The 26,891-nt window shown below is 44.4% G+C and overlaps 1 protein-coding gene across 13 annotated transcripts in view; it reads left to right on the top strand.

Annotated features, from left to right (window-relative positions):
* RGS6 (regulator of G protein signaling 6) overlaps positions 1–26,891 on the top strand; it is a 579,647-nt gene that overhangs the window by 476,600 nt on the left and 76,156 nt on the right. For all 13 annotated transcript variants that reach the window (XM_038545148.1, XM_038545144.1, XM_038545146.1 and 10 more), the window contains 9 exons: positions 2,610–2,660; positions 5,586–5,692; positions 6,912–6,963; positions 12,935–12,999; positions 16,451–16,527; positions 18,921–19,002; positions 20,722–20,796; positions 22,487–22,585; positions 23,693–23,754. In XM_038545148.1, the coding sequence (XP_038401076.1) occupies positions 2,610–2,660; positions 5,586–5,692; positions 6,912–6,963; positions 12,935–12,999; positions 16,451–16,527; positions 18,921–19,002; positions 20,722–20,796; positions 22,487–22,585; positions 23,693–23,754 (670 nt within the window). The remainder of the gene's footprint in view (positions 1–2,609; positions 2,661–5,585; positions 5,693–6,911; positions 6,964–12,934; positions 13,000–16,450; positions 16,528–18,920; positions 19,003–20,721; positions 20,797–22,486; positions 22,586–23,692; positions 23,755–26,891) is intronic.

A 26,891-nucleotide genomic window follows, 5' to 3' on the forward strand; every position in this document is an offset into this window, starting at 1 on the left:
GGGTGGGGTGGACGGGGGAGCGGATATGATAGCAAGGAAGGAGTTTCAATGTGAATGAATACTAATTAGTGACATGGATATTAATGATGACAGTAATTAACAGGGGAAAGGAAGGGCTGTCATTGTCCCAGGGTGAGTAATCAATCTTGGCAGGTGATAAATAATGGTTCAGCAAGCTCAGCAGAAAGATAATCCGCCTGCCCGGGGGAGAGCTGTTGCTGATGCTGGAAACCTATCCGTTTCCAGGCAACCCACAAAAAAGAACTATTTTTCTTTTGAGGAAAAAAACAGGTTAGAGTCTCTCCCCCACCCCCAACTTGGGATTACAGTTCTTATTTGATTTCTGCTTTGTTCTTCATTTCCTAGGACAAATGTTGAACTTGTATAATTTGGAGGAGATGGACACACACACACAAGCACACACAGACAGACTCTCCTTTCTCTCAAAGAATGTGAATGAATAGGAGTGGTTTTCATCCAAAGTTTAGCTCACAGATACCATCCGGGAGCAAGAGCGGGGAAAAGCTTAGAAGTTCTGCTTTTGAGGTTGAAATGGGGGGAACTTGCTGGGCTGTGTCAGTGGAGGCTGGTCCCGGGGGAGCACAGAAGGAGTAGGATGGCGCCCTGGTTGTCTACTGAGCCAGGTTCATTCTCCCTCCAGAGAGCCAGAGAGAAACAGGCCTGTGTTGCTCTCACCTCTGGCAACCAGTCAAATTTCTGAGAAACTTTATTTCTGGGAAAAAGAGCAATGCTCCCTAAAGACTTCTGGTAGTTCTTCATGTTTGCAGCTCGGAATATGTTCCAGGAGAGCTATGGGCAGACCCTCTCTCTCACACCAAGCCTCAGACCCATGCACGACAGGACTCAGACATCTAGAAATGTTGCCCTTTTCAGGCTGCTTTCCATCAAGCATTCCATCCTGAGGTGACAAAGCCACCTTTGAAGATCTGTACTGATTTAAAGTGAGATGGTTGAGTGAAAAGGTGAATTGACTGGGAGTTCAGAACCTTCCAGAAATTTGGACTCCTTGACTCCCACAGTGGCTCTAGGCACGACATTCTCAAAGGGAGGCAAACAAAAGAAAACATATTCAGAGGATTGTGACCAGAATGGGAAGGGGGTCTAGGTCATGTCATGGGAGGAAATGGCTGAGGGACCCAGGCATGTTTCACCTCAGGGAAGTAAATTCAAGAAGAATGTTGATAGTATATTGGATGGACTCCCTCCAGAGCAAGAAGGTCTGGGTTTGTTTTTCTGTCATCAGAGGACAAATGTTAAGTCCAAGAGAGGAATTTAGAGAGGGTCATATCTCTGTTCAGAGAAATCACTGGGACAGGCTAACTGGGGGGGGGGGGGGGGGGGGGGGGGGACTGTGATTCCCAGGTAAGAGGGTTTTTCCCAGTGGAGATTATGGCACCTCCTGTCCAGGGTATTATGGATGGGACTCCAGTATTGGCAAGGATTGGAGTAAGCAAGCTTTAGAAGTCCTTTCCAACTCTTACAATTTTGAGTTAGTTAAGGTTGGACTCGATGTCAAAACAGATAAATCCCAACTTCTAGGGCTTAACACAACAAAGTTTTTGTTTTTTGTTTTTTGTTTTTTGTTTTTTGTTTTGTTGTTGTTGTTGTTGTTGTTGTTTTAAATCAAGTCAGAACCTAAAATGGGCATCAATTTTTGTGGTTGTTCAGGAGCCCAGGTTCCTTCCACATTGCAGCTCTGTCCTCCCCTGGGTTCTTGGGGTTCTCTCCATTCAGCCAGAAGATAGAGAATGAAAGGGTCAAATGGGAGTTTTCATGGTCCAGGACTACAAGGGGTATATGTCATTTCCAGCCATAATACATTCAATCTATACCCAAATGCAGAATAGTCTAGAAATGTAATGTAGTAACCTAAGGGTTAGAGGAAAGAGGTTTTGGTGAATAGAAATTTCTCCCCAGAAATAAGGTCATTGTCATTTAAAATAGGCCCATGCCAGAAAAAAAATTAGAGGTTTATTTTTTTTTTTTTTTTAAGGACCTGTAAGGTCACCTTTGTTGGTCAGGCCTTGTCAGTTAGAGTAGGATGCTGAAGAGACCTCCTCCCTCAGGAAATATCCTGAGAGCCAGGTGTGATAAAATTTCACCTCACCTGTCTCGGGGAAGTCATTGAAATCTGTATTTGCAGGAAGTCCCCTGTAGATACTCCCTAGAAGTATGGACACAAGATCATCCTGAGTCATCAGAAGTGGATTTTTTTTTTTTTTAATCTATGATAGTCACACAGAGAGAGAGAGGCAGAGACATAGGCAGAGGGAGAAGCAGACTCCATGCACCGGGAGCCCGACGTGGGATTCGATCCCGGGTCTCCAGGATCGCGCCCTGGGCCAAAGGCAGGCGCCAAACTGCTGTGCCACCCAGGGATCCCTTTTTTTTTTTTTTGGAAACAAATAGGATGGTGACTATGGAAGTGTCCCAGTAGATAGACATTGTTAGGAATGAAAAATCATCAATATTACCTAGCTCAGTGGGCATGTGCTAGTTGGAATTAGGACTTTCTTAGGTAACCATGTTTCTTCTGCCACAGGATAAGCATCATGACGTCCTCAGTTCAAAGTGCTTTATCGTTTCAGGTACTGACATTGTGCAGTGGCTTATGAAGAACCTTTCCATCGAGGACCCAGGTACTTGACCCTGACCATCCTCCATGGTATTGAGGGACATCCCACAAACAAATTCTAAACCAGATTCTCCTATCTTCCTGAGAACTAGGCTTATAAATGTGAATCCCAAGATATGGAATCACTCTATTTGCAAATAAAATTAATTTATTTTCTTGACTGAATATCTATCTTTAAATCTAAATCACCCTTTGAGGAAATGAGCAATTATTTAGAGTGCCAAAGAGCCCAATACAATAACATGTGAAATGAGATGAATTCTCGTTAGCCACAGCAATTAAAGATAAGTTGTAGAGCTATCACAGAACAGCCTTCTAGAGCCAGCTCTTAAAATCAGATTGCTTGATCCACAATTAAGATGTTTAATTATTTGCTAAGACTCCTTCTGTTTTCTGCTTCTACAAGAAGTGAAAGAATGATTTTTTTTTCCAACCTTAATTGTGCATTTCAATTAGGAAAACCTTACCAGAAAAACAACAACAAAACCCTGGCCAATAAAACAGTTTCCAAATCTGTCCTCCCACCAGAAAATAAGTAGTAAAATTTATTTTCACAGCATAATTAGAAAATGAGGAGTTTCAGAAAAATGAAAATTGCACATAAGTAACTATCTATCTGTGTTAGTTAATATTTTTCAGAGTTTATTATACACTTCCTGTTTTGACTGAGTATCCTTGATGCCTGAAGGTCATATTTATAAATATCCATTAATGTGTTCTTATGTTCTTGGGGATTAAACCTATCTACCCCAAATTAAATAGCTTCCAGTGGCTATGCTTTCTAAAGATTTTTTTTAATACCCTTTCTAGGCATCTGACCTTCAGCTGTGATTTCTTCCTGGGGTCACTATGTCAGCTCAGGAATTCCTATATTTTAATCTGGTGCTCCCAATATACTATTGACTATGAAACAATATAATTTAACAACATAATTTACACAGAGTTCAATTAAATACAGTTGCCAGAAATCTAAGTGCACAAAAGCAGGTCATTAATGGAAGCGACACTAGCCTTTTTTCACCATCATGATTAATGGTCACTTCCATGACTAGTGAAAATTCTTAATTCTAGTCAAGCTCTTAATCCACAGGGAGAACCCGTGAATTCAAATCCTTTCAAGGAAAGAGCCCGAATTAACTACGCCACATGTTTCCCTCATGCAGACTGGACTTCCAATTGTCCACTTGTAAAAACTGGACTGGTACATGTCTATGGGTTTAGTTACATGCATGTAAAGCCAATGTTTCTTTGTTATAATGCTAAGCCTAAGGAGTCCTTTTCTTCAAGGTGGTCTCTTCTCTTCCAGTTGCACAGTTTTCTTTACCCTTCTACGATTCTCATTGTATTCCTGGCACATACTTTATTATGATCATTAGTAGCAGTAGCAGTATTGTGAGAGCCCTGAGCCAGTGAGTGGTAGAGGAATAGGCTTTAGGAGACCTCTGGCCCTCACCTGAGAAGCTTCTCTGAAAGGTCATGAATAATAAAGATCATATCTCTGAAGGTCTCTTATATTCAAATGGGCTTTAGGAGGATATCAAGTTTTTGGGAACTGTTTGGGCTTCTGAAAAAAATGGATGAGCAGGAGGAGATAAGATCAATTCACCAACTAGGAAAAGAAGTGTGGAAATGAGGCAAATCAAGGCATCGGGAAGCCAGGCACATCCAGCGTCTGCCCCTCCTTCCCCATTTCCTCCCCATCTGCCATATATCTAAGCAAAACCACAAAGGATGAAGTGAGAGTTCTAGCTCCTACATTGGTGACGTGAAAGTCGCCGTCTTACCAGATTTTGTTCTCTCTTCCCTGTGGAAGAAGCAGCTGCCAGCGATGAAACTCTTCTTTTGCTGGACCCATGATTCTTGAAGCACGTAGACTTTAAAAAGCAATCTGGTCATCACTAAGCAAATAAAATACAACTTCATTCATTCCGATTCCACCAGCTATTTCCCAAGGATAGGTGGTTCTAAATAAGCAAAACACTTAGATTATATACAACCTCTTGAGAAGTTCGCAGGACAAAACAAAGCACTTTAAAAAAATTCAAAGCTAATGAAAATTAGTAATGTCTGGAGTCTCCCTAAGCATATCAGTAATTTCCACATCCAAAAATTAGTTTTTACCAGTAAGAGTAATTTTATATTTGGGAAAGATTATCATGCATGGTAGACCCATTTAGATTTGTTACTTTTTCCTTAACTCTGCTCAGAATAAATGTAAATTCTTAACCGTGTGACTCGATTTATGGCCGGTACAAAGTAACAAAAACAATGGGTTAATTGTGGCAAAAATATAAGTATTTCTCTCAGGTTGGTCTCCCTATGCCACTGCCCACTATAGTGCCCTTTCTCCAATCTCATAAGAAAGTGAGGTTTTACTCTGTGTCCGTAAGAGAAGGGCAATACTCTCCTCCTCTCCAGTGGGACTGTCATATTGGGGAATATAATGTGAGTCCAGAGTCTCTCTGGGCAGTGAGGCCGTGTGCTCGTTGCCGGGGATGATAAAAATGATGAAACTACGAAGATGAATCAGGACTGCCAGCACCTACTGAGCACCAGGCCCTGCTAAGCACCTGCATGAAACATACTCTTTGATTCAGTACAGGTGTGTATGTGCCCGAGCCCGTGCTCTTAACTGTGAAGCTACTTTTTTCTGGAAGTCTTGGGGGAAGTTAAGCAATGTCAGATTCTCAGAGCTGGAACCCAGATGGGGCCTGGACATATGTTGTCCCTTCCCAACCCCACTCCCCGCCTCCAACCCAGTACATTTATATCAAAGGTTATCAATCAATCATGCAGTTATCTGGGGGTAAGGACAGCTGGCTTCCAGTTGCCTGACTTACGATCCAGCTAAGGAGCCCTGCACTCTGACAGCTTGTTAAATACTCCTCTCTCTCTCTCTCTCTCTCTCTCTCCCACCCTGTCCATGCAGTTGAAGCAATACACTTGGGAAGCCTTATAGCTGCCCAGGGCTACATCTTTCCAATCTCAGACCACGTTCTCACCATGAAGGATGATGGCACCTTTTACCGTTTCCAGGTAGGTCTGCCCGCCCAACCCCCTGAAGAACGTTCTCTAATCATCTGATCTCAGATTAGAACTACCTACAAAACTGAGGGTATTTAAGGGAGCAACCCTTACCTCCCCCCAGCACTGGGAAGGCCAAACAAGCTTTTATTTGGGCCATTTGTTGCTGGATGGGGTTGGATTTTCCCCATATTTCCTCATTCATTCTGAATAGCAAACTTTTGGGAGGTAAATATCACCCATTTGACAGAAGAGAACACTGAGGAGGTGCTCTGAGGATTAATAAGTCTGGGAGGTGGCCTTGATTTGAGCATAGGTCAGCCCAATGGCAAAGGCTTCAATCTTTCTACTCTGGCATACTGTTTTCCTAGTATGCAGTTTCCTATCTGCTGCCTAACCCTTCCCACTGATTTTCCTCTCCTTTTCTCAGATCCTGTCCTAGAAGGAATTGAGGCAAAGGTTAAGGGGTTGTGTCAAGGTCAACACCAAGGGGTTTGGAGTGGAGTTTTTCAGATAGAATCAAAGGGTATCCTAGTCTGCTCTAGCTACTATAGCAAAATACCACAGACTGGGTGGCTTAAGCAACAGAAATTTATTTCTTACAGTTCCACAGGCTAGAAGTCCAGGATCAAGATTCCAGAAGGTTCCATCTGTGGTGAGAGCTCTCATCTGGGCTTTCGGGCAGCCACTTCTCACTGTGTCCTCTCAGTGAAACCCTGCCTGAAAGAGAGAGAAAATGAGTTCTCTAGCAATTCCTCTTATAAGGACACTAACCCTGTGGGGCCAGGGCCCCACCCTTGTAACCTCATTTAACCTTAACTACTTCCTTACTCCAAATACAGCTGCAGACTAGGGCTTCCACATATCAGTTTTAGGTGGACACAATTCAAAGGGATAAAAGGAACTTGGAGCTTACATCCTCGTAAACTGTGCTCATCTTACTTCTACTGTCTTAGGAAAAAAATCTTTGCTGTATAAACTAAGTCTCTCATTTTTGCATTTATTTTGCTCACCTTGGATTTCATTTCTCAGTACTGAGATTAAAATGTTGACGGCCTCAGCTGCATTAAGAATGGGAGAAGAGGGTGGTGTCAGCACAAAGGAAACAGGGGCGGGGCGTGTCACTGGGAGGGTTCCTCACTGGGGGCTGGAGAGGGTAGATCCTGGCTCCAGGCAGAGGAGAACAGGGGCTGCCATTCCCTTGAGTCCTGACATCGGTGCTCTTTTGCAGGCCCCATACTTTTGGCCTTCGAACTGCTGGGAACCTGAAAACACCGACTACGGTGAGCAGTGAAGAAGTGTCACTTCTGGGAGTGTGGAAGACAAATGCCTGGTGTCTGGGTGACTACCACACAGGGAGGAGGGGTCGCTATCCTGCTTAAGGGTGGAGGGGTCGCTATCCTGCTTAATCCTTTTCATACCGTTGACGTGTAATATGCTCCCTGTTCCACATAATGAAGAAAGGCAGTGCAGCCTCTGGAAGGGAATGGGGGAAGGGAAGAAAAGTTCTATCAAGCTGGCCAACATGCTCATTCCAGGGAGCCATGGAGAACCAACCATGGAGAACTGGCTGCTGACCAGTCCTTTCTGGGGCAGAGTTTCAGGAAGGGCTGGATCAAGGGGCCACCTCCCCCTTGGTCTGTCTATTCTCATAGCCTTGTTGAGACTTACTAATAATTCATCGGTGGTTTTGCTGGTTAGAAGTTAGGCAGAAAGGGAGACAGACCAGAGAGGAGTGTACAGAAGTTACCCTGGACTAGGAAAATAAGAGTGGCTGAAGTTGGGAGCTTGGCAAGAACAGAGTTACTTCTGTCCAGGCAGATATCTGTCAGACTCTTACCACATAATCTCCATGAGACTCTTTAATATTTCCACATGCCAACCCTCTAAAGAAGTTATATTGTCTCCATACTCCAGATAAAGAACTTGAGGCTCAGAGAGGCCACACCCTCACACTTACCACCTTGTATTCTACTTATCTGGATGTCCAGTCAGTTGTAAGCTCCAGGCAGGTACTGGGCCTCTCTGTTCATTCTTTTTTTTTTTTTAATTTTTATTTATTTATGATAGTCACAGAGAGAGAGAGAGAGAGAGAGAGGCAGAGACACAGGCAGAGGGAGAAGCAGGCTCCATGCACCGGGAGCCCAACGTGGGATTCGATCCCAGGTCTCCAGGATCGCGCCCTGGGCCAAAGGCAGGTGCTAAACCGCTGTGCCACCCAGGGATCCCCCTCCCTGTTCATTCTTATGCTCCCCAGTGCAAAGTTCATGGCTGAGGTTTAGTTGGCACTTTGTAAATAGTTGCTGACAGTTCTGGTTCTTTCTTAAAGGTGGTTAACAGACACTCAATGGTAGCATCAGAATTGGAACTCAGATCTGAGTGGCTTCCAGGCCCATGCTCCTTTCATGGCCTGTCCTTTTGCACAGCATCCTTGTCACTGACTTCGATGCTAAGGCAATCCACAGTGGCTCTCCTTGGGACTGGGGCACTTGGTGAGACACACAGCTTCTCCCGAGGTACTTTGGAGGATTGCTTGCGCAGGAAGGCAGAGGCAGCTGAAGAGTATGGAGGGAGGTGTGCTGCTGGGTAGTGTTCAGGGAAGCCTGTCCAGGAGACCTTGAGATAAGTTAGGTTGGCTTACTCCCAACACCAGCAGGTGGGAGCGATGCCAAGAATGGGGTGTGGATGACTCATGGCTTGTAAGGCGACAGTTGTTGTTTTCAGGTCTGAAGGACGGCCATCGTGCAGGGGTCTCTGCAGCTATCTGTAGGTACCACAGTGGGTCCCCCTGGAACTGGGCTGTGCTCTAAATGATGTGATAAGTGGATAAGCAAAGCTTCCAACTCAAAATCAGAGCTACATTTGGCTATTCACAAAACAAGTTCTTCTGGGGCTGAGGTACTGCTCACAAAAGCCAAACTGGAAATTTGAGTAATTGTAGCTCAGATCCATGCAGCAGCCCATGTGCCCTTGTGAATATAAAACCCAATATTCTTACAGGCCGTGAAGACTGGGGGAGGATGACAGGACCAGATAACTAGACCCTAGTAAAAGGAAGATATCTAGTTGAATATGAACCCATAAAGCTTCAGTTATTGGAGTTATTGGGCACTGCGTACACCAGGGCATTAGTTCCTTTTCTCTACATGGCTTCTCCACGTATGATTTTAGTTGTGCAGCCTGAACAAGGATAGAAATAACTATTTATATCAGACTCTCATTAAAACAAAATTATTTTGGCAAGTCGGATGGAGAAGTCAAGGTATGAGATGCAAAGGTACTCACCAGCATTTACAAAGCAATTTAGTCAGAAAATCAAAGTATTTACCAAGAGAGAATTTAGGACAGCAGCTCCAGGGTCAACTGGCTACACTAGCTGTGTGATCTTGGCAAGTTATTTAACCTCTCTGTGCCTCAGAAACTTCATGTGAAAATTAGAATAATAATAGTACTCATTTCCTAGTGTTATTTTGTTAAAATGAAATGCAATGCCTATTACGTTTGCTGTGTGACCCATGGTAAGGACTCAATAGAAACCATGGTGATGGTTAGTATTACTACTACTAAAGTAATATTTGACAGTATTAGTTTTGTGATGACCCTCTTGCCATTAGTTTTGTGATGACCCTTTGTGAAAGCAAAGCTTAGAACACAAAATAGGGGCAGCCCCAGTGGCTTAGTGGTTTAGCGCCACCTTCGGCCCGGGGTGTGATCCTGGAGACCTGGGATCGAGTCCCACGTCGGGCTCCCTGCATGGAGCCTGCTTCTCCCTCTGCCTGTGTCTCTGCTTCTCTCTGTGTGTCTCTCATGAGTAAATAAATAAAATCTTTTTTTAAAAAAAGAACTCAGAATAGGTATGATTTGGATTGATGAAAAACCAAAAACTTTCATTCCACAAACCTTTACTGATCACCCACTCTGTCAGTTGCTATGGCACAGATTTGAATAAATCACAGTCTTATCATGTAAGCATTCCAGGCTGGGGGAGGAATCATGGTGGGAAGGAAGAGAGTGAGGAGGAGTCTGATCTGAGTATTCAGAGGTTTCATGTTGATGAAGAATGACTGAGAAAGTTGAATTGTTTGGGAGGGGCAGTTTATCAAAAAGCCTTTGGAGTGGGGAAGAGACATTTAGAATGGATGTAGCAGCCTTAGGGAGTCTCAACAATGGGGAATGACCTGAAAACATTCCCTCATCTGTAAAATGAGGATAATCATAGGGTTATTATGAGGACTGAGTAAGTGAACATTTGGAAAGTCTCTAGAATAGCACCTGACATTCAATGAGCTTCATGTAGGTGGTAGGGGCTGTTATGGTGATATTCCAACATGTAAAACACTACTTGGCACATAAGAGGCACTCAGTAAATGTTTAAATGGGTGAGTGAATGAATAAATGAATGAGTATATAGGGCAGCGAATGTCATTATGGGAAAAGCTCTGAACTAGACATCAGTTCTAATTCCACCTCTGCCACTAACCAGCCTATAGGTAAATCACTTCACCTCTCTGGGCCTTTGGTTTTCCCATCTGGCCATAAGGGACCTGTGCTTGATGGTTACCAAGGTTACTTCCAATGCTAAAATCCCTTTGTACCAAAAAGCAATTCAAGGGTATGAGAAGCACAGAGACATACATGTTAAGGCAAAGTTTAAAAAGGGAGTCTGTTCTTTAAGTACATTGAAATAGGAGGAGGTCAATATTTTCTTATTGTTTAGTTGCACATGTAGTATATGAATCTGTTCACTTCAAAAATTTTTAATGTTTTCTGTTTTTATCATGGTGAGATGTGATGAGCTTGAAATGGCAGTGGGTCATCCAAATGAGATGCCAGGAGGTAGGATTGCCAGGTGTGAGGGCAAGGAGACAAAGGCTTTCCAATGAGAAATTAAATATCTGAGAAAAACCAACATCTGAGCTTAAAGCGAGTCTCCCAGATGCCCTGTGATAGGACTGGCTGTCATTACCAGTGGCCATTTGATTGGTTAGGCATTAGAGCAAGCATGGTTGAAGGCACCATAGTAGTACAGACAAGCCCCAAGTTCTATACCAAGGAAATTTTGATTTAACAGCTACAACCTACCTACCTAGTTGTGGTGAAGAGACTCCTTAACATATGGCGTTAGCCCCAGGGGGAGCAAGCTGAAAGCATGTGACCAAGTAGCTCAAAGTCATCAGGAAGGGTACCAGCTTTGCATTCCATGCATGGTATTTTACTTTACAACCTAGCTGGCCCATTTTGACCCAGATGAGTTAGATATTTCTCAGGATGATTCTGCTTAAATGAAGTCCATAGCCCAGCCTGGGTTAGACTTTCTTGAGTCTTACATTTATCCAGTACAAAATACTGTTTGGAACAGCATTATCAAAGCAGCTTTCACCTCCACTGAGCTGCTCTGCTCCTGGGTCCACAAGGCCAGTGTGGTAGGGATGGTGACAGGCTCCTCTTTAGTAGCCCCCAATTCCACAGGCTGCCTAAATGGCAGTCCAAGAGAGTGAAGGAGGTAATTTGTAATAGAGCAGATGCCCCTTCATCAGACATTATGGAGAATTATGGCTGCCTCGTTCTTTGGAAAAGCTGGTAAGTGGAGGGTTACGAAAAAGAGATACATTTCTACTATAATCACTTCATATCAACCAAAGCTAAACAAAGAAACAATCTTTTGACAGGTTTATGAGATGGACCAAAGACTCTCATCGATTATGGGCCCCAGTAATTTGAGTTTCTTTCTTAACTAAAGCACACTCAAAATAAACCACCCAGTTTTGCCATCTTTAAAGTGCATCAGGAATTTAAAACCACTTTTGAAGCAACCTGTATGTTTACCCCTTTCAGATTTTTAGTATTTTTCCTCATTTTTTTCAGTTATTTCACCTCCACCAAACTCATGAGCATTTGTCTTAGCCAACTCTTCTTTATCAAGTTGTTGCAAACCATTCACCTGGGTCTTCATAGAAACAGCAATCTCTTTTCACATCAGTTTCATCAGTGATATATGATATATAGTGAACATACAGTGTTAAAATAATAGGTGTGCCTGATATAGACAGATTTGAGAACAAACACAACTGACTCTCATCCACATATAACTCAACTGGCATGAGCGGAAGCATGAGCATGTCAGAGGAGGCTGCCAGCCATGAGGTGCAAGCATATTGTAAGCTGCCATGAGCACATTTTTCAGTTTCAGACCACATGGAGGAGGTTGGTTGATCCAGCAAGGATTTGACCAGATCTCCTAGTATAACTAACTTGTCAAAACACAGGTCAGCCACAGGTCCTCTCTGACCCATTCTCCTGGTCATCCCATTGGTCAATCATATTGTCTACTTGGCACTGGAGAAGGAAGGAGATATTGAAGAAGGAGACATAGGGAGAGGAAGAGGAAGTGGTGAAGTCAGGTTTCAGGAAGAATCCTCTGGCAACTGAGGGCCAAGAACTCTTCCTTAGCTTGGGAAGAGAGACCCAAACTGTCCACCCTTTCCACTGTTCATTCACTCCACCTGGCAGTCCAACACTGATGCTAGGTATAGGGATTCAAGCTGAGTAGGACACAGCTTCTGCCCTTGAAGAGCCCTCAGCCCAGAGCCAGGGACAGTCTAGTAAACCCGTAATTATGGTGCACTGGAATTAAGTTCCATCGGTGAGAATTGGTAGATGCCATCTGGAACACAGAGCTAGGTCTTCCAAGATTAGTAGAAGGTTACCAGAGAGAGGAAAAGAAGAGGGAAGTGGAAAGACCTTTCATGCAGAGAACACACAGGTGGAAGAGTGGAACTGAAAGGGGTTTGGTAGCCTCATATGCCCAAGTGAGGCAGGGAAGGAAGAGATTGACAAGGTAAGCAACTGGATCTTAAAGAACCAAGCATGCCACCATAAGGAGCCCAACCACTCTTCTGAGGTCACTGAAGAAGCAATGCAGAGAGGGTAGGCAGGAAGGTAACATGACCATATTTGTAAAAGGTGACCCTGGTGGGGGTTGCTTGGAGTGAAACAGAGTGAGGAGGGTGAAAGGGATCAGTCAAGACTTGGAAGATGGAGTCCTCATCTGATCCTGATCTGCTGGAAGATTCCTGGACATTAGGTGTCATGGCTTCCACATGGAAGCATATCCTGCACGGATCAGGGCTGGGCACACAGGGAACGCTGGCTGGATGGCTGGGTGAATGAGTGGATGGACAGATGGTTGGATGGATTTGTGATGCCACCACACTGCTAGTTTTGCACATGTTGTAATTTCTCCTCTTCCGTCAGCCATCTATCTCTGTAAGAGGACAATGCAGAATAAAGCAAGGCTGGAGCTGGCAGATTATGAAGCAGTAAGTATGGTTGTATTTCAGCTTTGGTGTGGGTGGAGAATAAAACCCTATCTGCTGCTCTGTTTCTGCTTCTATTTTTCCTTTTTTCTTTCCCTAGTCCCTTTCAGGCAGTGGAAAGGAGGTCCCTTTTATTTCCCCTCCTTTGTTCTCACCTCTTCTTACCATCCAATAAAATTGCATCTTTATTTAAAGAGCTCTCAAAACTCAGCAATAAGAAAACAAACAGCTCAAAAATGAGCAATGAACCTGAAAAGACATTTCACCAAAGAGGGCAATAAGGATGACAAATAAACACATTAAGAGATGTTCAACATCATTAGCCGTTAGGGAAATAAAGATTAAGTCCATGGTAAGATATCACTTTACAGACCCATGAGAGTAGCTAAAATAAAAAGTCTTGGGAATGCCAAGTGGGAATGCAAAATGGCACAGCCACTCTGGAAAAATGGTTTGGCAGTTTCTTACAAAGTTAAACGTACACTTCCCATATACCCAAGCTGTCCGGCTCCTAGGTATATACCCCAGAGAAGTCAGAACTTCTGTTCACACAAAAACCTGGGTAGAGCAGCTCTGTTTGTGATAAGCAAAAGCTGAAAACAACCCAAATGTGCTTTAAGAGGTGAATGGTGAAATAAACATTGCTATGTCCATTCAGTGGACTCCTCCTCTGTGGTGAAAAGGAGTGAATTATTGATCCACATGACCGCTTGGATAAGTATTTAAGACATTACATTGAATGAAAGAAGCCAGTCTCAAAAGATTACAAACTGCATGATGCCATTTATGTGACATTCTCTTAAATACAAAACGGTCATGAGGGAAAACAGGTGACTGGTTTCTGGGAGTTACAGGTGAGGGTAAGATGTGGCTACAAAGAGACAGCACAGGGAGTTTTCTGGGGGTGATAGAACTATTCTGTATCCTGACAGTGGTGGTGGTTCCAGGAATCTAATCTATACACGTGTTAAAATGCATAGAGCTGTATGCAAAAAGGAAAAATAAAGGAGCCGTATGAGAATTTTTAGAACTTACTATATGATAATTTTTAATTGGATCTTTAAACCCAACTCCCCTGTTCTTGGCCATAGAATCTAAGGACCAAATTCAATCCAGAAGATAAGATCCATATCAGATGAAATATATGCATTCCCAGTTTTCCTCCTGCACCACCTTCTTTCACAAAATGTGATTCCTGCAAAACTTGGAGGTCCTGCCACCCTCATACCCATTCCCATTTAGCAGGGCCAAGGCACGGAGGACTCAAAGACTCAGATAATTTTTTAAATATTTCAAATTTATGATTGCAGAATCTTTCCCCCAAACCAAACTTTATATGGATCACAGAGAATCTGGGAAATTGGCCAGATTTTCATGTACCCTCCAGAAGGCATGGAAGCTGCTGAGCCATAAAATAAATGACTAAAGCGCTGGCAGCTTTAGGGGGAGAGCAGCACTGGGGACAGTGATGAGTACTTCCTTGATAATCCAGCATTAATAGGACTTCCATCCGGATCCTTCCTTCCAAACGTCCCTCTTGTGCTGCCTCAGTTTTCCTTCCATATTAAGTGTGAGGCCCACTGCATCAGACTGTCACTGCTAGGTACCTGTGCCTGAGCCAATGGGGAAATAGTCCCTCCAGGACTATTGACCTAGGGCCCCAGGACCTGGCCACAGTGTGCTTATCAATGGGAGCCATTAAACATAAATATGTGGGAACATTATGATCTTCCCAAGCAAATCCTAGCAAGGCTGTTCTGTGGATCTGAGCATCCTGGGCACCCAGTTCCTGTCCCCATCAGCCCTCATGTGCCAGCCATCACCTCTCTTTCAGAATCTTCTATCCTACTTTTGTGCACACAGTGTGAAGTGCTACATCCCTCCCCTAACACGACCTACAGAAAGACCCAGCCTGCAGAAGTGTGGGTCCCCTCCACCCTGTGTCTCTCTTCCCCACATTTTCCATGTTTTAGAAAAGGTCCTAAATAGAAAAAGAAGCATCAGCTCCTGATATATTTCCATTTTCTCTTCTGTTGCCATATAATGTTCTGCTTTAACATTTGTAAAGAATATGGCATTAAGATGTTCTTTCAGGTTGAAGTTATGCCTAAAAGGGGGTTAGAAAATTTTAAAAGTATTTTGTTTTCAAAATTCAGTAATTTTATTAATTTTTTCTGACCATACATTCTCTTTGTAAAATCAAAACTTCAAACAGCAAAGAAAGGAGATGAAAGAACCTGCAACTCTTCTCCCCTAACCTTTCTTCTGTACATACATTTTTTTCCTTGACATAAAAACTTAAATCATACCCTGAACATTATTCTGTAAGCCACGTTTTCCCCAATCATGTGCTGTAAGTATATTGAGAATCTTTCCATGTCAGTAATAATAATCTAGATTATTGGTTTTGATGACTGCCTAGTATTCCATGGTATGACTGTTCATAATTTATATAACTGCTCCCTAGTTGACTGATGTATAGGCATTGCCTAGAGCAGCGGAAGAATCAAAAGAACAGGGTTTTTTGAGGTACTTGTACACTGAGCCTCGGTAATAACTGAGTTTAGGTGTGTTGATCTTCAACTGAAGCTCCTTTTATATTAACAATCCACTAATGAGGGTAATCAATTAGTGTTGGCATGAGCTCTATGAAAATACATAGCATAATATGGGCTCTGTCCTTGCATTCCATCAGAATTAGGTGGGTCATTAGGGGACCTGTCAAACACCACCACCCACCCCTCACTGTCCTATTGTGCCACCTGGTAAGCCTACAGACTTAGAGAAAAGGCTTCTCCCCTCTTCCTCTAAAGGCAACCCTACATGTCTGTCTTTCTTTCTTTCTTTCTTTCTTTCTTTCTTTCTTTCTTTCTTTCTTTCTTTCTTTCTGTTTTTGGGTTTTCCTTTCATGAACATTACAAATATAGACACTCCTTTTTCTCTTGCTTTTGAATCCAAACTTTCAAAGGCATGAATGCCAGGTCATCAGCGTTTTCCTTTCCTGCCACCTTCCCAGGCCCCTGCTTGCTGGAAAAGGAGTCATGGAAATCCATACTTGCTTTTGCTCTCAGAAATGTCCAATAGCCTGCAAAGAGCCCCCCCATCCCTTCCCCAAATCCTGCATAAGTAGCCACAAACCCTTCTCCCTATCTTTAGCAGTCTTGATGACAAGCAATATATGAGTGGTGTTATAAAATACACAAGAGAAGAGGAATCAGGTGAACCACAGAGACTTTGGATTTAATGGGTGTGTAAATGAATATTAATAGTTCTACTCTGTACAGCAGGGTCTGGTGCAAAATCACATTGGGTTCACAGCCAGTGGATTTAAAGTGGGGTGCTGCTGTTCTGTTGGGAGTAACCAAAATAGATGACTGCCTTGTAATAAGCATAGGTGTCGATGTGCAAACTTACAAAGATTAATGCCCTCTCGTTGATTTTCATTTCTCATTAGGAAAACTTAGCAAGACTCCAGAGGGCCTTTGCAAGGAAGTGGGAATTCATCTTTATGCAAGCAGAAGCACAAGTGAAGTAGGTGAACTTAACAGAGACCCTGGAAAAGAGAAAAGACTCTCTGGAATGTGGAGGTGGTGTGAGAGTGGTATTGCCAAGGCGGGGTTTCCTTCCACGGCCGGCCAACTATGGTCAATGCTGTCATCTTGCATGAGAGCAGCAGAGTAGAAATCAAGGCCTAGATGGATAAGTTTCATCTTTGTCATCAATGGCACTCTGAAATAACTTCAAAAGCAGGTGTTCTAGCAGCCAATGGGCTTGCTCTGCAATGTAGAAATCTGGTTAGAAGATGTTCCTATTTCCTAAAGAGGTTGCCAATGATCCTTCTGTGCTCAAGAGCTGAAAAACATCAGCCCCCTTTACCTGTAGGTCTGGAGGTTTTGTCTTCATAGGAAAACATTTTGGAGCTTTAGGGAGCCAACTCTTCTCCCCTTCCCCCCAGAGGAGGGGTTCAGAACCAATCAAAATAAGGTGCAGAAGTCAGATGTTGGAAGCCAGTGTGTTTAAGATTATTACTGATAAAAGGCAGGTTATAGGGTGCGACTTTGGATCTGTGACCACCGTTCTTTACCTGGAATTCAACTCGCCCATGCTGAGCAGAGCCGGATATCTGCAGAGCCCCCCACCCCAGGGTAGAGTTGAGCCCTGTAAGTTCACTGCATGCAGAGGACAGGCAACCTGAGGACAGGCTGACCCAGGGCCCAGAAAGGACCCACCCTAGCTTTCTCGATTTCTTCTTTCAGATCAACCAACAGGATTCAGGCCCTCTTTCTCCCCCCAGAGTACAGGAGATGAAAGTCTAGCTGGAGTGTTTGCCCCACACTTTTCCTTCCCAGGGAGTGTAGTGGAAATTTCTCCCTCTCTAAGGTAATATGAGAAGTGGCCAATAACTGTCCGCCTGCCCACAAGCGAGGTTGTCAACCAGCCCCTTTCAATTCTAGGCAATGAGCTTGCTCAGGTTGGGTTCTCCCTTGCCCCTTCCAGCAATGATCTCTGATTTAGCTGGAGGTGTTAACGGAAGAAATAGGACAGAGGAGGGGATGAGAAAGGGATGCTGAGCTAGGCAAAGGTGAGCATTTTTTCTCTGGGCACCGCTTGTCCCTGAGCAGCATCTTCAAAGGACTCCCTCTGCACTCTGGGCAGTGTTACAGCCCACCACCCAGGGCTGGGTCTCAGGCCGTGTGGGTGAGCCTCCATCACAGGTGTGGTTGTAGTTGGAAATTACCCGAGGACTTTAGGTCCAGTGTCCTATTGCTCTTCCCCTCCCTCTGCAGTGTCTGCCTTTCCCCTCTGCCCATGACTCCACACCCCTGCAGACCACCCTGCGACTACCGGCAGCCCAGGAGGGAGGAGGGCACTGGGCACTGGACACTGAGCTGAGCTGGAGAAGCCGTGGCCCCTAAGGAAAGAGAAAGTGGGAGGTGGTGGGGGAGGAGAAGACAGTTGAGCCTGTGTACTCAAAAGCCACTGCGAAGCAAAGAGGAGAGCTAATTTGCACTTTCAGGATCACACAGCAGTGCATGTTTAAAAAGGAGGGGAAATTGTCACTTTGTACATATATGGTATTTCTCGATTAACTTTTTTGATTAACTCTGAGATTACATTATAATTGTGGGCCATTGAAGTACACAGTAATTATCACAAAAATCACAGGGTGATTATGGTTTATTTCAGGCCAGTAAACTAAAGTGCTCCCAAGAGAGCCAAGAACCAGAAGTTACACAACAATTAATCTGTTACTTTTTACTTAGAGAGGTAATATGAAGTAATACAGGCTTGAAAAAAAAAAAAAGAAAGAAAGAAAAAAAAAAAAACCTCTTATCTATGTTACTGACCAGAACATAAAGAATTTGTCTTTGTCACCTGTAATTTCCCTCTTGCAATTTGTGCCTCCCCCAGCTGAGGCCAGTGATATTTGCCTTCTGGATCTTGTCACATGCTAGGGATATTACTCTGCTTTAGAAAGCCAAGTGCTTTAAGTGACTTTTAAAACATGGGACATTTCTATTGACTGTCTCTAAAGCAAACTTTCAAATTTGACGATGAAACACTGCAAAGCCTATGGTTATATTCTTTCCTATAATATGAATGCAGTATCCACTTTGATGGGGGGGGCATGTCCATTGATAATTCAGCTCTGAATAATCTAAATCCTAATCATTCAAATGGACAGTTGGGTTCTGGTTCTCTCCTTGGGCCCAGCATGTTCATCCCACGTCTGTGATGATTTGTGGTCCAGCCTAGAACAAGTACTCTTCCCACGGGCTGATTTCTCGAAGTTTCCTTTGAGGGAATGGTCTGCCACATTTTACGGCTCTGCAGAGACCAGAGACCACACAGATGCCAAGAGCCCTGTGTGCACTAAGCTCCTAGAAACGAGAGCCTCTGATTTCCTTTCTTTGCTCTTTCAGGATAGATCGAAAAAAGGACAAGACAGAAAGGAAAATTTTGGATAGTCAAGAACGGGCCTTTTGGGATGTGCACAGGCCAGTGGTGAGAAAACTCTGCTTGGTTCTCTATGATTCTGTCTTGTTTTTTGTTTTCTTTCCCTCCTTCTTCACTCAAAAGAAAAGACTATCTTTAGCCACCAGGTGTCTCATTCTTAAAAGTAAAGTGAATTGCTAAACTTGGTGAAATTGGTTTTGCCATTCAGTCAATTTAATCTCGGTAGGTAGTGCAGAATGTATGACAGTTGCAGCTTTTAAAAATTATTCATCCATGAAAATATGGACTTGGAAAAGGAGAACCGTGGGAATTCCCCCTTAGGACCTCTGGGCCCCAGAAGTTTATAGCCCCAAATTAGGCAGTTTCTGTTTGTTTGTTTTTTTTCCATACATTTGGGTGTTCCCAAATTGGGTACATAAATATTTACAATTGTTAAACCTTCTTGTTGGACTGTCCCCTTTATTATGATATAGTGCCCTTCTTCACCTCTTATTTGTCTTTGGTTTTAAGTCTGGTTGTCCGATACAAGAATGGCTACTCTGGCTTTCTTTTGACATCCATTTGCATGATGGATGTTTCTCCATCCCCCCACTTTCAATAAGCAGTTTCCATTTCTACTGTCATTCAACTCTAAATCTTAGAATAATTCTTCTTCAAATGCAGCCCATTGTAGTATTCACGGTAGTTACCTTCTGCAAAGGAGCCGTGCATGCTGAATTAGTGAATGCTGAGCCATTATCCTGGGAGAAATCCAGGGTTAGGTTCCTGCCAGCTCCTCGATGCCATCTTGTCTTCAAGTGATCAATACATAACCATGTCGAAAGCCTGTTTCTGTTTAAAGACATCTTAGTCAATGTGTGTTGATTCATGAGTACTGAACTCACAGCCACCAGCACTATAGCTCATGCCTGAAGGGGGCTTACCTGACACACCTTGTTCTCTGACAGGCACCGCACGGCCTTCTTGCAAGCAGGTACACTAGACGACACCACACTATGCTTGGGGGCCTTGTTAAATAGCAAAATCACCAACCAGAAGCACAGAAACGTGGAAAAGTTGGTCCTAAATAGACTGTGAAAAGGACACTGGTTTACATTAAGAGATGAAACAAGAAGCCTCTCTTGGAACGGGCACGTGGGGGCATTCACAATTTCTGCTGTTTGCACCTGTCCATGAATGATCACAAATGTACCACAAATATGGATTTGGGGGTTATAAATAGAATTTAGCTCATAGGTCAGTTCACAAATACAAAATCCCATGCATAATGAGGTTCGACTGTATTTCGAATTTCCTATGATTAAAACAACTCTCGCATTTTCTTCATAAAATGGAACTAAAATGAGGAAACTATGCCAGTCCTTCCTAAAAGCTGGTCAAAAGAAAAACCCAAAAGCAATTCCCCATCGTGCTATTGGATTGCGGATAGATGGTCAATTAATGTCTAGTAAACAAAGGCTGTGGCTAAATCTATCTGGCCACTCTGAATAAGAAGTTTGCTCTTATAAACTGCACATTCTATCCTCTACATGTCACCCCCTACATAATGGGACGTAGGCTTTTATATTTCATATGGGAACTCTGTGCAGAAACACATAATGAAGACGAAACATCTTGGTAAAAGGCATTGTAAATGGCCAAGTAGAGATAATCATGTATGGTCTGTAACGGGAAAGACAAAGACTGGGTCTGATGATGTTATTTGAGTCGCACTGAAAGGTGTGATTTTCACTTAGTAATTTATATGATGATTCTCTTTTTCCTCAGCCAGGCTGTGTGAACACAACAGAAATGGACATCAGAAAATGCCGGCGTCTGAAGAACCCACAAAAGGTTAAAAAGGTTCGCTGGTTTAGCTGAATTAAAAATTCTTGACGCAAATAGCCCTTCTGTTTCTGGTACTGTTCAAACAGTCATTTGCTATTTGTTAATTCTACCCCGTTTTGTCCTTTGAAACCATTTCATTCATTCATTCTACAAATATTTGTGGAGTGGCTGGTGTGTACTTGGCACCGTTCTTGCTGCTGAAATAAGGTGGTGAGAGTCGTCATAAAGCCTACAGTCTGGTAGGGGGGTGGGGAGAGGTGAACCCCCAGGCAGAAGTGTCAGGAGGGCTGCGTCAGGGAAATGTTGAATGGCACCAGGAGGGGGGTTGGGGGTACCCCACACTGGGGGCTTTCTAAGGGCTTCCAAAGCAGGCTCAAGTGTGCTGAAGCGTGCAGGTTAAGTAGCAGTTGGCTCTGGAGAGAAAAAGAAACTAAAGGAACAAAAATTATCAAAGTCCCACAGGTGAAGGTGAGCTTTATACTTTGAAAGTCCTTTATATAGCTAGATCATCCAAATTCAAATCACCATCACACCCAACTGTGAATGGGCCAGTGATCATTTGTGTTTCACTGTCCTTGAAGGGACAGTGGCCATGGTATACTCAAGGGTGCCACACTCAGCCCACCTCACCATTGACATATCCCAACTTCACAACAGCACCAGGGACCATATTGTAGAAAAACATGTCTCTCCCCCATAATACGAATTTCAAAAGGTTAGAGATGTAACCCCCAGACATTCCTAATTCTTGTAATAACCAATGCTCTCCTTTTGTCAAACACACACACACACACACACACACACACACACACACACACACACAATATGATATGTATATCAACTTTTTGAATCTATTTACATATTTTATTCTTTGGATAGTCATGCCCTTGTATGTATTAGACTTTATGATGTTCATCTTAAAACATCCTCATTTAATCTTTAAGGGCCCCCTAATTCTAATATTCCAGAATTTCATGGAGCTCACATCTACTCTATCTGAGCCCTTCCTGATTTTACAGATTTCAGCTATACATTGCATAGCCTTTGGGGTTTCATTTCATTCCCAAAGCAAAGATTGTCTTTCATTTGTCTCTAGCACAAGGACCAGCTTAATAAGCAGCCATAGCATGCAGAGAAACTGAGGCCAGAGACCTGTTTGGCTGAAAAGGAAAGAATCTGAAACCCTGCCATCTCAGATTTGTACCAGATGAGCATGTCATCTGCTGGGGAACAGAAAATCTAGAGAGGATCTTTTGTGTAACTCTCAACAGTTGTTCTTGAAACTTCTTGTGCCTTAGAATCACCTGGGCCCTTTGATAAAAGTGCAGGTTCCCAAACCCCACCCACAATGACTCCGATTCAGTAGGTGTGGGGTGGGGCTCAGCAATGTGCTTCTTTACCAAGTACCCCCAGATCATTCCTTGCAGATGGTCTATGGACCATATGTGGAGACACACTGATATTCAAGAGACTGTTGCAGCCTAGTGAAAGGAAAGCTCTTCTCACAGTGCTCGCCCAAAGATGGGACAGGCTGCCTCGAGAGGAAGAGCTCCCTTCACTGTAGAAATTTGCTTGGAGGCTGATCACTTACTGTCAGGATGTCACAGAAGGGATAGGAAGCATCAAATGAGCTCTTGCATTGCCTACCCTGAGGCGCCCTGCAATTCTGAGGGTGCGTGATTCTGTGTTCTTGCTTCTTCTCTAGTCTGTGTATGGCGTGACTGAAGAATCCCAGTCGCAAAGCCCCGTGCACATACCCAGTCAACCAATCAGGAAAACTACAAAAGAGGACATCCGGAAACAGGTGAATGAATTGACTACTGCACTCCCAGGAGGAGACGTGGCCAGTTTGAAAACCCTTTGAATGTTCACCTCTGAAGGCTGAGTGAGCTTTGAGTTCCTGGAAACCACAGTGGAACCCAGCTGTGGATGACTTGAACCTCTGAGTGCTGTGTGTGAACAACCCATGGAAGCTTGAGAGGAAAAATGCTCTACCAAGCTCCCCCCAGCAGTTATTAGAGAAGCACGTAACAGAGTTGCCCCAATGCCTCGGGGTGACTGCTATAGTCAGGGTTCCCACAGAATAATATGGGGGCTGAAGGGGGAAGGGGCGGACTGGTGTCACAGGGTCCTTAACATAGTAATGCACTGACAGAGTAAGCCAGCTCAGAACCACCGACTTTATTGCTATGATTCAAAAGGCAAGTTTACAAATAAAGCCATCCTCACTCTCAGAACCACTTCAGCATCACTTGGTTCAGTGTTGTCTTCCTTCATGATGAGAAGCTAACTGGTCAACCCAGGTCAGCAGACAATGGCTAATTACATTACTCCTTTCTAGAGTTCACTGGCAATCAAGTAACTTTAGGATCTTTACATTATGTTTTACTGGCTTCTGGCAGTGGTGGTGGGGGGTCCTGAGGTGCCTGCCCTTGACAAGTTTATTTTGGGTGGGGAAGAGGAAACAGATGTAGGCAAAGAAGCTATTTGATGATCTAGTCAAGTATACCAAGCACATGGTGGGTGTGATGTAGGTGTGAAGGGTGCACAGAGGGAACTCACTAGAAATTAGTCCACCCAGATATTTACAGTGCCTGTAAGTGTTGCTAAGCTTTGTAGGATATACACCACTGCCTCTAAGTTTGCAATCACTTTTGGGAGTCAAGACTTAGGCTACCACCCAGTACAGAAGAATATTGACATAGGCTAAATCGTAGAGTATGATTCCTGAGTGTGGTGGAAATTTCCAAAAGAGCAAATGATCATTGGAATACAAAGCTGGAGGGTTGGCAAAGGCTGGCCAGAGATGCTGCTGTTTGGATATTTTTGGAAATACAAGGTTTGGGTTCATGGGGTGAAGGGTGAAAAAAAAAAAGTTTGGTCTTAACACCTCTGTTCTATCTTTCCCCAGATAACATTTTTGAATGCACAGATTGACAGACATTGTTTAAAAATGTCCAAAGTGGCTGAAAGGTATGTTTCTCCTCAATAATATTACTACTTTCTTCTAATTTAACAAAAGAGAAGTGTGACGGGGTCGTGGCTAACAAGTATGCACCACGTCAAGAGGCAGACTGTAGTCATTTCTTAAACTGATGAGTAAAAAAAACCGCAGGCCCTTGTGCGAGTACAGCTAAGACAGCAGACCTCCCTTGAGTGATGTCAAGAAATGTTTTGTTGCTGAAGCTTTTCAGGGGTGACCACGGGACCCTGTCAATCTAGGAAGAATGTCCTTAAAAGCTACATAATGCATTTTTGCCTTCAGCCTCTTGATTAATTCAAATAGAATTGCTCCCTTTTCAGCTATAAAATGCCCAGGTTCACTTTATAGGGGGAAGATATTATGTGTGCCCCTTTGAGGTGCTGGCCACGCAAACAGGAGGGGGCTGGGCCATCAGGAGGCGTTCCACCTCCACACACCATCAACCACAGAACTGCATCAAATCAACTGTAAAGAAAATATTTGGCACCTCCAGCCTGGCTTCCTCAGGAGCATTTGTGCTACAATCTGCACCGGTAGCTGGTTCCACTCCCACTCCGTTAACTCATGGGAAACTCAATTTTGTCAACTAAATGGTCTGTTTTTAAAATTCTCAGTGAAGAGGAGAGACCACCTGGGGAATCTGTTATGGAATAAATCTGATCGGACAGTCCCAAACTGAACGTTTGTTCAGCCATATGCTACTGTTGAAGCGATGACCAGTATCCGAGGGATCAAGGGCTTATGCTGGGTCTTAGCATTTCCTGGATATCACAGTAAAGTGGATCCTTTAAACCCAGCTCACACAGAGGGCTGGCTGTGTGTTCAACCTGTGAGCCTTTCTCTGCTGGCCCCAGGTTGATCTGTATGTTCTTTCTAGATAAATAACAACAAATCGAGGCTAAGAAAATTCTACTCCCAAACCCAAACCCCTCAGTGAACATCCTGTGTTCAGGGGGCCAAGGGCAGCCCTGGATTTGCACTGGCATCTCTGATGGCATCTCATATCTACTCTGGGACTTAATGATAGTGTCACTATTGATATTCTGGGCAATCTTGTGCATTTTAGGATAGCATCCCCGACTTCTTCCAGCTAGATGCCAAAACCCACATCACAACTGTGACAACCAAAAAAAGTCTTCAGACATCATCAAACGTTCCCAGGGCAGGGCCAGAGGGGAGGCAGCATCAAGTCATCGAGATTCCCAGTAAGAGTTACCGAGATTCCCATTTTCCCTAACACAAGTACTTTGGCAGGTGGCCACTGACTGGAGCTCAGTTTGACTTCGACACAGATTGCTGTGGAGTCAGGGCTGCAGCTGACTCTGCAAGTCACAGAGCACCCCCTCTGCCCCCCTCTACTGTCATGATGCGGGGCTTCCCAAGTACCAGGCTCTAAAGTTGCTTTTCCCATCTCACTGTGGTTGCCTTTGTTCCAGAGAGTGCCCTTGAGTGAGGTAGCAGGATGACCTTGACTGCATTGGTGCTAGAGCCCGCAAGGGACTCTGCGCTTCTTTCTCTGTGGAATAGCGACAGGAACGATTATTCTTGTGTGCTGGGGGGATCAGTGCTAGTAATGCCTGGCCTTCAAAGGGCACATATGAGTTTGCAGTCCTAAGAGAGCAATGTGGGGGCGGCTAGAGGGAGCATCTTCACTTGGGTCAAGTCACGCAGGTCCAGTGGTTTTGAGCAGGACAGTCCAGGCAAGGAGGGGTTCAGAATGGGTTTCTCAAACCCTAGCTCTGGGGATTTGGATTCAGTGACTCCAGGTAGATCCAGAGGAGCCTGCATTTTGAATAATCTGCAAGAGGACTGACCAGGTCTTTGAGAATTTGGGGGAATTTGGAGGGAATTTGCCACTGCCTGGCCCTCACTGACCTGAGAGCTCACAGGCAAAGAGGCATCCAACTTTGTCTGATCTCTGGGGGATATGGGGAAAGAGCCTGAACCGAGCAGCCTGAGGGAAGCCCACTGACTCCAGGCAGGTGTGCTGAGGCCTGAGGCCGGCCAGGGAGACAGTCCAGGTGGGGCGGGGAGCCTGGCAGGGCCTACTGTTTGTTTGTTTACTGCTGTCAGGAAGGGCCCCACCTGATAGCATCTCATTATGCCTGAGAGGCTGCTCCCCTGGCACTGGAGAGATTATTCCAAGGAGCCACTCCGCACTCCTAGCTCCGAGCTTCAGGAGTCTCCTCCCAGCAGAGACTAGATTTTATTCCCAGCAGCAATAACTGGCAACTTTTCAATGTGACACAAGGGTTTTTCATTAGAACCACAAGGAAACTCCCAGATAGAGAGGAGGAGGGAGAGGAGCCGGGTGTGAGCAGGAGATAAAGCAGCCTGGAGCCTTGGCCTGTCAGCGGCTCAGTGGGGGCGGGGACAGGGAGGCGGTGCTGGCAGCTGGCCTTGGGTGCGACTGCTCTGCTTCCCAAAGCTGAAAGCTGAGCTGTCTCAGGTGGGCACACACGTCCCCATGCCGGGTGTGCTTTCCCTGGGCCTGCGGCCGGTGATGGGTGGGGATTAGCCATCAGGCAAAGGACCTCGTCCATGTCATGCATGCAGTTCCCCGGGAGCTGATGCTGGGGAGAGGCATGAGGGCTGGTGATGGTGAAGATCCGGTTCCAAAAAGGCAGGAGTCAGGATTGGGTCAAAGGTTTTGGCCACACCCACCCACTCCCCAGAAGGGAATAAGGAAACTTGGCCTACTGAAGGAACAGAGCAGAACAATGTAGAGGATGGGTGTGGAGCCAGCCATCGGGCTTGTGATCCTGCCTCTGTCATTTCTAACTGTGTGACCTTGGGCTGCTTGCTTCATTTCTCTGCCCCTCTGCTACTTCCTTAAAGGAGAGAGAGCAGTAGCACTTAACTTAGAGGGTTAATGAGCTCATCCAGGGCAGGAGCTTCACCCAGTCCTTGGCACTTGCTATATTTGCAATAAATATGAACCTTTATTATGGTTTTCCCCTGTGGTGCTTAATGGTGTCTTGGAAAGAAGCAGAAATCAAGGACGTGGAACAGAATGAACTGGGTGCGTGGTGTTCAAAGGAAGGAACAAAGGGCAAGCCAAGGAGTGAAGCTGGTCCTGCAGATGGCAGCTTTGTGCTAATGCACTCTTTCCACCCTGTCTCTTTTC

The sequence above is a fragment of the Canis lupus genome, chromosome 8 (assembly GCF_011100685.1).
Source record: "Canis lupus familiaris isolate Mischka breed German Shepherd chromosome 8, alternate assembly UU_Cfam_GSD_1.0, whole genome shotgun sequence".
In the NCBI taxonomy this organism is placed as follows: domain Eukaryota; kingdom Metazoa; phylum Chordata; class Mammalia; order Carnivora; family Canidae; genus Canis; species Canis lupus.